This window comes from Oncorhynchus keta, chromosome 31, assembly GCF_023373465.1.
Source record: "Oncorhynchus keta strain PuntledgeMale-10-30-2019 chromosome 31, Oket_V2, whole genome shotgun sequence".
NCBI lineage: Eukaryota > Metazoa > Chordata > Actinopteri > Salmoniformes > Salmonidae > Oncorhynchus > Oncorhynchus keta.
This window is the reverse complement of record NC_068451.1, coordinates 22058814-22075602: the sequence shown is the minus strand read 5'-3', so window position 1 is coordinate 22075602 and position 16789 is coordinate 22058814. Positions and strand designations below refer to the sequence as shown.

The window sequence follows — 16789 nt, the reverse complement described above, 5'->3', positions numbered from 1 at the left end:
ACGTGGGCCTAGAACTTTCTCTGGCTTAGTCACCTGATTCCCTGATGGAATCTGTGAGCCGTGTGCTGTCTGTCTGTCTGTGGCTATATAATCTGGAGAGACCTGACACTCGTCCTCTTAGTCTTTCTGTCCAGGAAAAGGAGAGGAGTGCTTCAGTGGAATTGAGCAGCCTGTGGTTTGTGTGGTAATCTTTGAAGCGTTGCACAACTGACTGAGCAAGGTAACTCCTTTTCTAAGAAGCGTTGCATTCAGCTCTGCTTTTTGACTTGCCAGCTCCTGTACAACTCAAGGGACATGACCCCACTCTCATAATGACGCTAGCATGCTTTATGTCAACTATTGGCTGTCGGAGGAGCATTAAGAGCTAGCATAAAGCTTATCTCAAATAGTTTTAGTGTTTTTTAAGTAGCATGAAGCCAAAAGTTCTTGTAAAGCCTGTGAATGATTTGTCTATTGCATGACTTTCTGTTTCTGGGCACACATGTTGTCCAGTGACATGCTTGACCAGTGGAAGTTGTGCCTGTAATCCCTTTGTGGCCTGCCTCGTCTCACTGTATGTCACAAACACTGTCACTGTTTCACACACCACACCCAATGGTGTCAGCTCTGTCCATGTGCTTGATCCATGCTTGATGCTTCTCTGTCAGTTTGAACACTAATCATGCACATATGACATATGCGCAGCTGTTCTAAATATGGGTACAGTGGTATGTATTGTATGCTTAGCACCGATAGTTATTAGATACGTCTTTTTTTTTAAATAGATAAAAAGGATGCTAACAAGGGTTTGTTCAAATTAAATGAATATACCAGGAGTAACAGAATTAGATCATAAGTGATAAGGAATTTACCAGTACCAGTCGTTTGTGTGAGGTGGCTTTGTCTATTTAATCCATCCCGAATATGATAAATGCTAATTTTATCCTTTCACAAGAATACAGTGAGTGAGTGGCTGTATAACATAATTAGGTACAGTATTTACATGCCAAACATTTTTGTTTTTAACGATAAAATATTTGGGCCTCACAACCTCATCTGGCCCTGTCTAGCATGTTCACCATTTCAACAATCCCCACTTGTTTCCCCACTGACTTAATGTATTAGTTAATTGTGAGGTAACAGCTTTAAAATATATCATAGTTCCTTCTCCAGCAGTGAGGTTTCTAAGGCCTTTACTGTTATTACAGTCCAGGCCCATAATAACTTCCATATTACACAATAGTGAAGTACAGTAGTAAGTATTTCAACAAGGTAACTGCCTAGTACATATGATATTGGCAACGTCCAGTTTTACTTAACTGCTCATTAATAACCACTTAATTTAATCCAACCCGTGTTCCAACAACAGATCTGTGAGCCATATTAATAGAATGTGTTGGTAGTTTGTGTGATTCAGCTGTTGGAAAAAAGCCACTGTGTTAATACGTCACATTGATTTAGCCTGGCTGGTAACAGTTGGGTGTTGTATTGCCAGAATGATCTGTGGAGAGGGAAAAACAGGATTAGGGAGGGGAGGGTGAGGGAGGGTGGCCTGTTGGCTCTGGTGGCATGCTACTGGTGGTACTGCTGCTTTAAGGAGTTGTGGTGTTGGTACCACTCCACTGGTTGGCATGTTGCCAAGACAGCACTTTCTAGAACAGCTGAGCCCCGGGGATCACTTCCAATTTGGGGGCTCACGTGGGACTGCATCTGCTCTCTGAATGACAGGGAAGGAACACACACACTGTCAAAGACGTGCACGTGGCACGCATACACACCTGTGCACATACATGAACATGATGACCTTTAACCCCAAAGGCTTTCAACAGAAGTTGAAACATTTGACTGTTGTCATCTAACTACCTGTTGCTAACTACTAATAACTGATAATATTCAAAAGAGAAGGTTTTATAACAATATCGCCTTCATGAAAAGTATCTTTCGTATGATACTGTAGGTCTACGTAATTCTCTAGTAATTCAAGTAATTCTCCTCTCACTAATGAACTCTAATTCTGGTCTTGTTGTTGCAGGATGTCTAAAGGACCAGCAGTAGGCATTGACCTGGGGACCACATACTCCTGTGTAGGCATCTTTCAGCATGGCAAGGTGGAGATCATCGCCAACGACCAGGGCAACAGAACCACACCCAGCTATGTGGCCTTCACCGACACGGAGAGGCTGATCGGTGACGCCGCCAAGAACCAGGTGGCCATGAACCCCACCAACACTGTGTTCGGTAAGCACATAACCTCACCTTGACACACAGTGGGTAGTTAGATGAAGCCTCTAGTGGACAAAGGGAACCAAATCAAGGTTTACTTTAAGATCAGCGATGTAGCCTCTTGCCTGTTGTTATCAGTAGTCCCCACTTGAGGGCCTAAAAGTACTAGATTTAAATCCATCAGCCTCGCGCCACTCCATTAGGGGGAAATGCAAAACTGACCTTAGACCAGTGTCCACAGACAAATTCATCCTACTCTTGAAAATCAACCCTACTCTGCCATCCCTGTGTCCAAAGATGCCAAGCGTCTAATTGGTCGTAAGTTTGATGATGCCGTGGTACAGTCGGACATGAAGCACTGGCCCTTCACAGTGGTGAGCGATGGTGGCAAGCCCAAGATGGAGGTAGAGTACAAGGGAGAGAGGAAGACCTTTTTCCCTGAGGAGGTGTCCTCCATGGTGCTCACCAAGATGAAGGAGATCTCTGAAGCTTACCTGGGCAAGGTAGGGAGTCTGACAAACCAAATTCCAAATCTACTCTTAGCTCCTACCCACTCCATGCACCCCATGTAGGTTTGAAAAGATTGGATGGGTATACATTATATGTTAATAACTCAAACTGACAGTATTTAGGGATGATACACACTAGATCTAACTAATATTGTTTTCCCTCTTCAGCCAGTGAACAATGCTGTCATCACAGTCCCTGCCTACTTCAACGACTCCCAGCGCCAAGCAACAAAAGATGCTGGAGTGATCTCTGGACTCAACGTCCTGCGCATCATCAACGAGCCCACTGCTGCAGCCATCGCCTATGGCCTGGACAAGAAGGTACAGAAACACCAAAACAAACAAGAAAACACTGGGTTGTACGGTTCACACTAGATCTGCTTGATTAGTCCTTTGAAAGTTCTACCGACTTAATTGCTCTCTCTTATCTTATCAGGTCGGCGGTGAGCGCAACGTCCTGATCTTCGACCTGGGCGGCGGCACCTTTGACGTGTCCATCCTGACCATCGAGGATGGCATCTTTGAGGTCAAGTCCACTGCTGGCGACACCCACCTGGGAGGCGAGGACTTCGACAACCGCATGGTCAACCACTTCATCGGTGAGTTCAAGCGTAAATTCAAGAAGGACATCAGCGGCAACAAGCGGGCGGTGCGGCGCCTGCGCACTGCCTGTGAGCGGGCCAAGCGCACCCTCTCCTCCAGCACCCAAGCCAGCATCGAGATTGACTCTCTCTATGAGGGTGCCGACTTCTACACCTCCATTACCAGGGCTCGCTTTGAGGAGCTCAACGCTGACCTGTTCCGCGGTACCCTGGAACCTGTGGAGAAGTCTATGAGGGATGCCAAAATGGACAAGGCCCAGATACACGACGTCGTCCTGGTGGGAGGCTCCACACGTATCCCCAAGATCCAGAAGCTTCTGCAGGACCTATTCAATGGCCGAGACCTCAACAAGAGCATCAACCCTGATGAGGCTGTGGCTTATGGTGCCGGTAGGTATCTCACTGTGTGTTGCAGGAAAATGTCACTGTGTCAAGTGTATGTGTTTCAATGTATCATCCAACATCTCCTCTCTGTCCTCCACAGCTGTACAGGCTGCCATCTTAGCGGGTGACAAGTCAGAGAACGTGCAGGACCTGCTGCTGCTGGACGTCACACCCCTGTCCCTGGGTATTGAGACAGCCGGAGGGGTCATGACCGTGCTCATCAAGAGGAACACCACCATCCCCACCAAGCAGACCCAGACCTTCACAACATACTCAGAAAACCAACCCGGAGTGCTCATCCAGGTGAGTCATCCAACGTCTGTGTAAAGTAGCCAGATCACCTATACCCTCTGTGATTCTATATGGTATTAATCCATTCCCACAATTTCTTTCTCAGGTGTATGAGGGGGAGAGAGCCATGACCAAGGACAACAATATCCTCGGCAAGTTTGAGCTCACCGGAATCCCCCCTGCCCCCAGGGGCGTCCCCCAGATCGAGGTGACCTTTGACATTGACGCCAACGGCATCCTCAATGTGTCTGCGGTGGACAAGAGCACCGGCAAGGAGAACAAGATCACCATCACCAATGACAAAGGTATGCCTCCTTAACCTTGAACCTCACGATATGATCAAAGGTCTTATTGATTTCCAACCCTTTCCTCAAAGAAAAGAGTCCCAAAAAGAAAGAGAAACAACAGGAGCGAGTCGGAGATAATGAATATGTCACATATGGGAAATTATATAATGATGTCGGTATCTTGTTATCCCCAGGACGTCTGACCAAGGAGGACATTGAGCGCATGGTGCAAGAGGCTGACCAGTACAGGGCTGAGGACGAGGCTCAGAAGGAGAAGGTCACAGCTAAGAACTCACTGGAGTCCCTGGCCTTCAACATGAAGAGCACCGTGGACGACGAGAAGCTCGCGGAAAAGATCAGCCCGGAGGACAAGAAGACCATCATGGACAAGTGCAACGAAGTTATCTCCTGGCTGGACAGGAACCAGGTAAACCACAGGTGGCTGGTCTAGAGTTCCACCTAGATTGAGTGTTCTTAGTGCAACATCAGTTGGTTAGCACTGGTTTCACACTGATGCATTTCCTCCCATGGTAAAAGTAGGCTACACAGTAAGTAAATCATATAAGATAGAATCTTGTGATCACCACCTGTGTCTCTTACCCTCTCTTCATCTCTCGTCTCTCCCCTTGTCTTCATCTAGACAGCAGAGAAGGATGAGTATGAGCACCAGCAGAAGGAGCTGGAGAAGGTGTGTAACCCCATCATTACCAATCTGTATCAGGGTACCGGAGGCCCACCAGGAGGTATGCCAGGCGGTATGCCAGGCGGTATGCCTGGAGCTGGCTCTTCCTCTGGTCCAACCATCGAGGAGGTGGACTAAAATCCCTCACCTCTACAGGAGAGAATCCACATCCTGTCCACATCTCAGCTCCCAGGCTTCACACATCACCTACTGCAGACCTGGCTTGTGTCATCACTTCTCTTATTGAGAACATCCAGTGTAATATTTATATCTACGGCAGGCTCCTACAGCTTTGTACTGTTGTGCAGTTCACACAACCTTCACTTTTATCAGATTGAATATATCACAACCAATAAAGCTGGATTCTGATAAGCATTTTTTGTGTTTTTCTTTAACCTCCCACCAAATACCCTCCCTTAGGTTTGAGATGACAAATGCATGTTGTACATTAACAGAGATAACAGAGTCACAAAGTGCTTAAAGTCGTATAAACTATTGCTCATCAGAAAAGTTCCCTCAAAAATGACAATCTTTTTATGAAGAAGTAGGAAAAGCTATGTATGTGATTATGATGTGTGAAGACAGCACCATGTGTAGATTCCTGACTGGTTGATAAACTTGTCACTTTCTCAAAATGTAATGGGATAAGATCCTATTTTCTGGAGGTTTTCTCAGTGGCCTCATACCTCATGGTGGTGGGTCCTCTGTTACAACCCTCAAATGTAGTGACATTTTAAATGTGTCAAAGCATGAACTTGAATAGCAATGTGAACACATGTCCTTACTGCTACTTTGTGTAGATGAATAAATCCCAATAGCTTCCTTTCTTAAAAAAACAAATGTTTTTGTCACAAAGAGCTCCATAAAACACATGATCTGAATCCATAATGTTAATCAAGTGTTTTGTTTTTGATTGTTTTGCTGTCATGTACGGCTGCATAGAAACAGAATGGTCAGACCATGGTTTTCCACCCTGCTCGTGGGATTGCAACACACGGTTACAAGGTGTTATTGTTCTGCCCATCATCAGAACTCCAAATGGACAGCGTGATAAGAAACCAGAAAAAAAGACATTAAGGGCATTTCAGAGGACCAGATTTGGGGTCTGGGCACATATTCCACTCAGCATAAAGATAAAGAATTATGACTTTCCCTGGAATCATTGTGCAAAGCTTTGTTTGCTTAGGCCTATCCCACATAGAGTACAGTGCACTACAGAGTACAGTGCACTACATGGCAAACACAAGCATGTATCTGACTGTCCCTGAGGCGTGAGATTTTCCCACCTGTTCCACCTGACTGTTCCCAGCTCTATCAGACCTTGGGGGAACCTGTGGGTGACATGACTGATGGGCCTGCCAGGGTATAAGAGGGAGAGGGACAAAGAGACGTCAAGCACAGTCTACTACACTATGGCCATGCTCTGGATCGTCAGCTGTCTCGCTTTGGTGGCCTCAGCCCTGGGTGAGTGGTGTCATCGTCAATGTCTGGTAACATGAACTGATTTGATATTTTTGATCCTTGATTTATTCACATAGGTAAGTCCTATTGAGATGAATAGCTAAAAGAAGCCTTGGCCAACAAGGAGGTGAAGTGTTGTATTATACTTTGGTAGTTACTGAAGGCATGTCAGTCCATACTCTGAGGCCAATCAAAACTATGTAGGATTTTGGTCAAAAGTGGTGCACTATATATGAGGATAGGGTGTTGTTTGAGACTGTGTGTTTGTGCCCTAGGTTGCGGAGTGCCTAGCATCCCGCCGCAGGTGAGCGGCTTGAAGATTGTGAACGGACAGAACGCTGTATCTGGCTCCTGGCCCTGGCAAGTGTCCCTTCAGGTATCCCCATTTCTACTCTTTCATTCGATGCATTGTTTTTTCACACCACAATGCTGTAATCACTGATGATTCTTGTTAGCCACTTAGAGTAAATGTATGTTGAAAATGTTGGGAAGTGCTGTCTTCACATTATGGTCAGACCCATACTATCTATCTACTGTCTTTACATTATGGTCAGACCCCTACTATCTATCTACTGTCTTTACATTATGGTCAGACCCATACTATCTATCTACTGTCTTCACATTATGGTCAGACCAATGCTATCTATCTACTGTCTTCACATTATGGTCAGACCCATACTATCTATCTACTGTCTTCACATTATGGTCAGACCCATACTATCAATCTACTGTCTTCACATTATGGTCAGACCCATACTATCTATCTACTGTATTCACATTATGGTCAGACCCATACTATATATCTACTGTCTTCACATTATGGTCAGACCCATACTATCTATCTACTGTCTTCACATTATGGTCAGACCCATACTATCTATCTACTGTCTTCACATTATGGTCAGACCCATACTATCAATCTACTGTCTTCACATTATGGTCAGACCCATACTATCTATCTACTGTATTCACATTATGGTCAGACCCATACTATATATCTACTGTCTTCACATTATGGTCAGACCCATACTATCTATCTACTGTCTTCACATTATGGTCAGACCCATACTATCTATCTACTGTCTTCACATTATGGTCAGACCCATACTATCTATCTACTGTCTTCACATTATGGTCAGACCCATACTATCAATCTACTGTCTTCACATTATGATCAGACCCATACTATCTATCTACTGTCTTCACATTATGGTCAGACCAATGCTATCTATCTACTGTCTTCACATTATGGTCAGACCCATACTATCAATCTACTGTATTCACATTATGGTCAGACCCATACTATATATCTACTGTCTTCACATTATGGTCAGACCCATACTATCAATCTACTGTATTCACATTATGGTCAGACCCATACTATCTATCTACTGTCTTCACATTATGGTCAGACCCCTACTATATACTGTCTTCCACCTCTCCCTTTCTCCTTCAGGATGCCTCTGGATTCCACTTCTGTGGAGGCTCCCTAATCAGCCAGAACTGGGTTGTCACTGCTGCCCATTGCCGTGTCACGTAAGTGCATTTAATTCCATAGTGCTTTATTAGCACCATGTTCATAAGTACATATTACATTCCTCTTAGTTTCACTCAGATGAGCTGTGTTCATTCATACACACTGTAATCTGTTTTCTCTCTCTCCAGTCCTGGCCGTCACCATGTGATCCTGGGGGAGCACGATCGTCAGTCTAATGCTGAGCCGATCCAGGTCAAAAGCATCTCCAGGGTAAGTCCAGGAGCCTGGGGAGAGATCCACTCACTTAACAACAACATGCCTGCCTGCTTCATAGGTTTTACCAGTTATACGATTCTGTTCACTTTCGAAGATGAATCACTTCACTATGTGTCTACATCTTTCCTTGATCCCTGTAGGCTATCACCCACCCCTACTACAACAGCCAGAACTTTAACAACGACGTGACCCTGCTGAAGCTGTCCTCCCCCGTCCAGATCACCTCCCGCGTGTCCCCTGTGTGCCTGGCCACCCCCAGCACTTCCTTCCCCTCTGGAACCCGCTGTGTCACCACTGGCTGGGGCAAGACTGGCACCACCTGTGAGTGGTCACACAAGCTACTGAACCATTATTGATAGATGATAGATTTACAGTTAATACAAGAGTATGTGCAAATGGATGCCAATGTTTCCACCTCAGCTTTCATTAGAGCACTGAGCTCCTTCCTAACCATGTCCTCTGATCCCCGTCCCCAGCAAGCCCCCGTATCCTCCAGCAGGTGGCCCTTCCTCTGCTGAGCCCTGCTCAGTGCAAGCAGTACTGGGGCCAGAACAGGATCACTGACGCCATGATCTGCGCCGGAGCCTCCGGAGTGTCCTCTTGCCAGGTAACTGACTGTACTCCTGGAGCAAGTTGAGGCTACCTTTCTCCAGTCTGTTTTTGAACATTTCTCTCTAATCACTCTGGTATCATTCCGTCCGGCAATAACCTTTCCCTCAACACACGCGCCATCTTAAAGCAGCCAGATACAGATTTGTTTAACCAAATTCTCTGGCAATGGAAGTCAGATAGGCCACCAGTCAGCCCCTATTACAATAATCTCCACCAGTGCCAGTGCTCCTAACCTCTCCTCCATCTCCAGGGTGATTCTGGCGGTCCTCTGGTGTGTCGGAGCAGTGGCGTGTGGTTTCAGGTGGGTATCGTGTCCTGGGGCACCAGCAACTGCAACGTCAGTACCCCTGCCGTCTACTCCCGTGTCGCCTATCTGCGTGGCTGGATTAACCAGACCGTCGCTTCCAACTAGTCACAGTGGACCCCAGCTGCAATAGCAGCCATGTCTCCGCACACAAACTCTTCTTCCTGCAAAAAGTGGTCCCATAGATGAGTGTTTGATGTCATACAGGCTTTCCCATCAGCAAGTGACATTTCAACCTGTCTCATCACTGTGTTGCCACCGTCTAATTGTTTTCAATGTAACTGAAAAAGATGCATTCAATTAAAGTTGTATAAAGAAGTTGTTTCTGTTTGAAGTAAAAACAGTGCCGAGAGACCACTCAGGAAAAAAATATTCATCAACAAAACAAAACACACACATACAACAAAAACGGAGCATTCATTAATAGTAACCTTTGGAGAGTCTTACTAAAACACATTTGGCACGGTTATTTATTATTTTATTTTTTAAGTGTGTGAACTGTCCTGGGAAAAGTAACGTTTTTTTCCACAAAACTTTTCCCCAGACAGCAAATATGGAAAGAATTAAAAAACATATGTCAAGCAAGCCATACCAGGGTTACATATTTTCCTGGTATTTTACAAATGTTCCATCCCAAAAATAAATGACTTGTCACATGACGAACCCGGTATTTCATGCCAAAACCAGAAGTGCCATTCTAAAATATATAAAGAATATAAATGTCTGGATTTGATTAGAGCTTTAATCAGCATGAACATCCAAGACTGATGAGCCATACATCAAAGACATGATCCCAAGCCCAAAAAAGCCCAAATGATCGTGCCATTATCTAATACATTGTTTTTGATATAGGCTACCGCACATGACACAAAAACATAAAAGTATACATGCTCTCTTGGGTAAATAAAGGAAACAAGCTCTAGTAGCCTAATCTTTTTGAGTGTGGACTGTAATAGTATACTGTATTGTATTATAAGGACTGGAATTACAGACCTCATTCAAAACATGAAGCTGGGAGAGAATGTGATGCTGATGCAGGACATGAGGCCTACAAAGTCACAATTATATTTGGAAATATAATATGGCCTATTTTAAAATGTGTACAATTTGCAGGCTGACATATATACCTTTCATAACATTTCCCCTAATGTTTTACCATGTGTGTATTAGCCTACCTACTCTTTCTCCATTGTTGCGTCATTCCTTCTTTGCTTTCAACAGTTAAATGAAATACATTTTGTTGTCCTTATCTTCGCCATTATAATGACATCCTTGAATAATAAATATAGGACCAGAATAAGATGCAGATGGCTATCTATTCACTCCATGAAGATTGACCAGTTATGGGTCTGAATAAATAACTGCCAGAGCCTACCATCGTGCATTCTCTCTTCTTTTAAACTCCATGCAAGTTCTATTGGATGCTGTAGGCCTATTTAACATTCAGCAAAGAAGAGACTGCATCCCTCTTCAAATAGTCTACTGATAGTCTAATAATGCTTAAAAAAATATCCAGCAAGCTATTATTTTAGTGTAGCTTTTCCTGGGACTCCAAGAGCTAAGGAGCATTTTTTAAGGAGAGAGGCTAGGTGTGGATTATGCAAGTGAAGGAGCTATAAATTAGAAGCTTAGTCTATGCATAACCCATCATTCATTAGCTAAATAAGGCTAATACTGCATTTAATGTATTACCTGAAACAGGTAGGCTCAAAGATCTATAGGCTATAGAGTGAATTCGGAAAGTATTCAGACTCCTTCCCTTTGTCCACATTTTGTTACGACTTATTCTAAACTGGAATATATAAAAAAAATCCTCATCTACACACAATACCCCATAGTGACAAAGTAAAAACAGATTTAGAAATGTTTGCTAATTTATTACAAATGAACAGGAATACCTTATTTAGTATTCAGACTCTTTGCTATTAAACTCCAAATTGAGCTCAGGTGCATCCTGCTTCGATTGATCATCCTTGAGATGTTTCTACAAATTGATCGGAGTCCACCTGTGGTAAATTCAATTGATTGGACATGATTTGGAATGGCAAACGCCTGTCTATATAAGGTCCCACAGTTGACAGTGCATCTCAGAGCAAAATCCAAGTCATGCGGTCGAAGGAATTGCTTGTAGAGCTCCGAGATGGGTTTGGGTTGAGGCACAGATCTGGGGAAGGGTACCAAAACATTTCTGCAGCATTGAAGGTTCTCAAGAACACAGTGGCCTCCATCATTCTTAAATGGAAGTTTGGAACCCAAAGACTTCCTAGAGCTGGCCGCCCGGCCAAACTCAAAAATCAGGCGAGAAGGGCCTTGGTCAGGGAAGTGACCAAGAACCTGATGGTCCCTCTGACAGAGCTCCAGAGTTCCTCTGTGGAGATGGGAGAACCTTCTAGAACAGGGGTGTCAAACTCAAATACCCAGTGGGCCAAAATGTAAAACCTGAACAAAGTCACGGGCCAACATTGAACAAATTAACCTTTTAATATGGACCCAAACAAGTTTTGCTTTAACATTGAATATGGAACAAGCATCGCTTATTACCATACAATATATAATTTAATAGTGGAGACATGCAAAATCGAATTTCAAATGAAAAAACATCAATGGCATTCATTTATTAAATAAATAAAATTTAAATAAAAATTGTATGCCTCTTTTCTATTTGCAGCCTTCTGATTTAAATACCAAAATCAACTTTTTCCACTGGCTAATAATTTGACAAATAAAATGATAATAAATCAATCAACCATTCAAGCCCATGCCTTGTAGCAAGAAAAAGTGCATAAAGAAAACGTTAATTATTGCACACTGGTCTAATCTGATGTGCCCAAGCCAGATACCTGGCATCTCTTCTTGGATGCTAGTTCATCAATGTCTGGGATCAAGCTCTGAGCTGAAGAAATCCTCAGTATCGAGCGAAGACGTTCATCAGTCAGACGTCTCCTGTGAGTTGTTTTGGTCATCTTCATCGAGGAGAAAAGTTGCTCGCATAGATAAGTGCTGCCGCACATGGAGAGCATCTGAGCAGCTTGGGTGCGGAGCTGAGGCATTGTGTCAGGGATGAACCGTGGAAACTGTGCGGCGCCCACAGCATCATACTTTGACTTCAGCGTGTCGTTGCACTGGAGTTCAATCAGCTCCATTTGGATGTTGGTTGGTGCATTTTCCACATCAACTGTGAAGGGATTACTAAGCAGTTCAAACTTGCATTTCTGGGCATCGAAGTCGGCAAATCGCCGGCTAAACTCAGCGGCGAGAACACTGAGTTTTTCAGCAAACTGTGCGCATGGGAACACGGCGGTAGAGATCTGCGCTTTTATGGATTGGCAGCAGGGAAAATGGCAAGGGTTTCCTTGCAGCATCTGATTCTCCCACAGGCACAGTTTAGTTTTGAAGGCCCTCACTGCAGCGTACATGTCTGTGATGATGCGCCCCCGCCCCTGAAGCTGCAGGTTCAGCGCATCGAGATGGCTCGAGATGTCACAGAGAAAGGCCAGCTCACACAGGAACTTTTGCTCCCGGAGCTCTGCTGTATCCTTCCCTTTGGTTTCCAGGAATTTACATATTTCCTCACGCAGCTCGAAACATCTGTTCAGTACTTTTCTTCTGCTTAGCCATCTCACCTCTGTGTGATACGGCACGTCTGCGTATTCCGAACCACACTCCTCCAGAAAAGATTTAAACTGGCGGTGATTTAGACCTTTGGCTCTTATAAAGTTAACTACCTGTGTTACTGTGGTCATAACATGTTCCATCTTTAGGGCTTTGGCACACAGTGCTTCCTGATGTATGATGCAGTGATAAACAGTTAGCTCACCTGCACAGTTCTCTTCCCGCATCTTCTCCCGAACCATGCCCACCAGTCCACTCTTTTTAACCGCACATCGCTGGCGCACCATCTGTCGTTAATCCAACGAGTTTATCCCACGGCAGCTTTATTTCAGTTACACATTTGGAAACCTCCTCAAAGATTTCCTTTCCTGTGGTTGTGCCATGCATTGATTTGAATCCTAATAGCTCCTCCGTAACACACAAATTTGAGTCCACTCCACGGATGAAGACTGACAGCTGAGCAGTATCAGATGCGTCGCAGCTCTCATCCACAGCGAGGGAGAACGCAACAAAATCTTTTCCCTTTTCCATCAGCTGGTCATACAGATTGGTGGCAAGATCACATGTGCGATCAGCTACTGTGTTCCTGCTCAGGCTCACGTTTGAAAATGCTTGTTTTTTCTCTGGGCATACGAGGTCACAAACCTTCATTATGCACTTTTTCATGAACTCTCCCTCATTAAAGGGCCGGGCTGATTTTGCGATCTCTGCTGCCACTATATAACTAGCCTTTACAGCAGCCTCGCTTTGTGATGTGGCTTTTTTAAACATATTCTGTTGTGAAACCAAACTTCTTTTCATCTCCTCTACTTTCTGGCTCCTTTGAGTCATGTCCAGGTCCTTGTATTTGTCATGGTGTTTCGTTTCATAGTGTCGTCTAATGTTGTACTCCTTACTTACAGCCACGTTGACTCCACAAACAAGACAAACAGGTTTGTCTTTTACATATGTAAACAGATATTCTGCCTCCCACTTGTCCAGAAAGCTCCTGTTTTCTGCCTTTCTTTCGCCATTTTTGGGAAGGGTTAGCTCGCTGACAGTTGTAGCGTCTATGTTGCTATGACTACTGTCACAGAGGAGAGAGCGTTTCTGGGTCCTGTCCTGATTGGCGTGCGAAAACAGCAGAGCATTATGGGATTCGTAGTATTAGTGGTGAATGCGCTGTATAATACCGGCGGGCCAGCTCTAGTAGTAATTTGGTATTGTCTCGCGGGCCAAATATAATTACCCCGCGGGCCAAATTTGGCCCACGGGCCAGAGTTTGACACCCATGTTCTAGAAGGACAACCATCTCTGCAGCACTCTAATAAGGACAATAAGGACTCTATGGTAGAGTGGCCAGATAGAAGCCGCTCCTCAGTAAAAGGCACGACAGCCTGTTTGGAGTTTGTCAAAAGGCACTTAAAGGACTCTCACACCATGAGAAACAAGATTCTCAGGTCTGATTGAACTTTTTGGACTGAATGCCAAGCGTCATGTCTGGAGGAAACCTGGCACCACCCCTATAGTGAAGCATGGTGGTGGCAGGATCATGCTGCAGGGATGTTTTTCACCAGCAGGGACTGGGAGACTAGTCAGGATCGAGGGAAAGATTAACGGGGCAAGGTACAGAGATCCTTGATGAAGTCCTGAGCGCTCTGGAGCAGGTTGTCAGACTGGGGACGAAGGTCCACCTTCCAACAGGACAACGACCCTAAACACACAGCCAAGACAACGCAGGAGTGGCTTCGGGACAAGTCTCTGAATGTCCTTGAGTTGCCCAGCCAGAGCTCGGACTTGAACCCGATCGAACATCTCTGGAGTGACCAGAAAAAAGCTGGTGCAGCGATACTCCCCACACAACCTGGCAGAGTTTCAGAGGATCTGCAGAGAAGAATGGGAGAAACTCCCCAAATACAGGTGTGCCAAGCTTTTAGTGTCATACCAAAGAAGACTGGAGACTGTAATCACTGCCAAAGGTGCTACAGCAAAGTACTGAGTAAAGGGTCTGAATACTTGTGAATGAGATATTTTTTTTTGTGCAAACATAAAAAATATTTTTGCTTTGTCATTATGGAGTAGTGTGTGTAGATGAGGGGGGGGGGACACTTTTATCAATTTTATAATAAGGCTTTAAAATAACAACATTTGGAAAAAGTCAAGGGGTCTGGATACATTCCGAGGGCACTGTACAGCATATATCAATCTTGACCAGGATTAGGCATATCTATTTTGGATGCAATTTGAATGGAATTGATGGAGCGAGAAAGACAGTGTTTGCAAACGCACTGACTTAAAGTAACGATATTCAAGTGATAGGCTGTTTTAAAACTCTGCAGCTGCAATTTACAAAATGCATCTAAATATTGAAAAATAATAACCCCCCCCCCCCGAAATCCAGATGGAGAAGTGTAAATTGGACTGCATTCAGACCTTATATTACTGTAGCATAGGCTATGTTGAGGCAAATGTAGTCCTACCTTTCACAAGAATGATGAGATGCATGCATTGTGAACTGCGCTCCATACTGAACAGCGTTGATGATTGATAATGCAGATAGCTGAGAAGGACATGGCTGCAGTGGTGTAAAGTACTTAAGTAAAATACTTTAAAGTACTACTTAAGTACTTTTTTGGGGTATCAGTACTTTATTTTGACATTTATTATTTTTGGCAACTTTTACTTCACTACATTCCTTAATAAAATAATGTACTTTTTATTCCATTCTTTTTCCCTGACACTCAGAAGTACTTATTACATTTTGACAGGAAAATGGTCCTGACCTTATCAAGAGAATAGGGATGACCAGGGATACTGCATCTGATCTGGCGGACTGACTAAACACACATACTTTGTTTGTAAATTATGTCTGAGTGTTGGAAAGCTCCCTGCTTTTCCGACAATAATAAAAAACAATTGTGCTGTCTGGTTTTCTTAATATAAAGCAATTGGAAGTTATTCATACTTTTTGATACTTAATCATTTTTTACTTTTAATCAAGTAGTATTTTACTGGCTGACTTTCACTTGAGTAACTTTTCTATTAGGGTCTCTTTACTTTTTCCAGAGAAGCCAGATTTAGATATGGCATACAGTGGGGCAAAAAAGTATTTAGTCAGCCACCAATTGTGCATGTTCTCCCACTTAAAAAGATGAGAGGCCTGTAATTTTCATCATAGGTACACTAACTATAACGGACAAAATTAGAAAGAAAAAAATCCAGAAAATCACATTGTAGAATTTTTTATGAATTTATAAGTATTTGGTCAATAACAAAAGTTTCTCAATACTTTGTTATATACCCTTTGTTGGCAATGACAGAGATCAAACGTTTTCTGTAAGTCTTCACAAGGTTTTCACACACTGTTGCTGGTATTTTGGCCCATTTCTCCATGCAGATCTCCTCTAGAGCAGTGATGTTTTGGGGCTGTTGCTGGGCAACACGGACTTTCAACTCCCTCCAAAGATTTTCTATGGGGTTGAGATCTGGAGACTGGCTAGGCCACTCCAGGACCTTGAAATGCTTCTTACGAAGCCACTCCTTTGTTGCCTGGGCGGTGTGTTTGGGATCATTGTCATGCTGAAAGACCCAGCCGCGTTTCATCTTCAATGCCCTTGCTGATGGAAGGAGGTTTTCACTCAAAATCTCACGATACATGGCCCCATTCATTCTTTCCTTTACACGGATCAGTCGTACTGGTCCCTTTGCAGAAAAACAGCCCCAAAGCATGATGTTTCCACCCCCATGCTTCACAGTAGGTATGGTGTTCTTTGGATGCAACTCAGCATTCTTTGTCCTCCAAACACGACGAGTTGGGTTTTTACCAAAAAGTTATATTTTGGTTTCATCTGACCATATGACATTCTCCCAATCTTCTTCTGGATCATCCAAATGCTCTCTAGCAAACTTCAGACGAGCCTGGACATGTACTGGCTTAAGCAGGGGGACACGTCTGGCACTGCAGGATTTGAGTCCCTGGCGGCGTAGTGTGTTACTGATGGTCGGCTTTGTTACTTTGGTCCCAGCTCTCTGCAGGTCATTCACTAGGTCCCCCCGTGGGGTTCTGGGATTTTTGCTCACCGTTCTTGTGATCATTTTGACCCCACGGGGT

At 44.1% G+C, this 16789-nt stretch overlaps 2 protein-coding genes across 2 annotated transcripts; both read left to right on the top strand.

Moving 5' to 3' along the window:
• The first annotated feature begins 52 nt into the window (after positions 1-52).
• hsc70 (heat shock cognate 70) lies at positions 53-5332 on the top strand. The gene is made up of 9 exons (XM_035760107.2): positions 53-220; positions 2012-2217; positions 2500-2705; positions 2880-3032; positions 3148-3703; positions 3798-4000; positions 4095-4293; positions 4470-4702; positions 4916-5332. The coding sequence occupies exons 2-9, from the start codon at positions 2013-2015 to the stop codon at positions 5093-5095; spliced, it is 1935 nt and encodes a 644-aa protein (XP_035616000.1). The 5' UTR covers positions 53-220; position 2012; the 3' UTR covers positions 5096-5332.
• A 922-nt stretch (positions 5333-6254) lies between these two features.
• Positions 6255-9405, top strand: LOC118373836 (chymotrypsin-like protease CTRL-1). Its single transcript, XM_035760103.2, has 7 exons — positions 6255-6421; positions 6694-6794; positions 7875-7954; positions 8084-8165; positions 8312-8492; positions 8648-8778; positions 9034-9405. The coding sequence occupies exons 1-7, from the start codon at positions 6307-6309 to the stop codon at positions 9193-9195; spliced, it is 852 nt and encodes a 283-aa protein (XP_035615996.1). The 5' UTR covers positions 6255-6306; the 3' UTR covers positions 9196-9405.
• The last annotated feature ends 7384 nt before the right edge of the window (positions 9406-16789 follow it).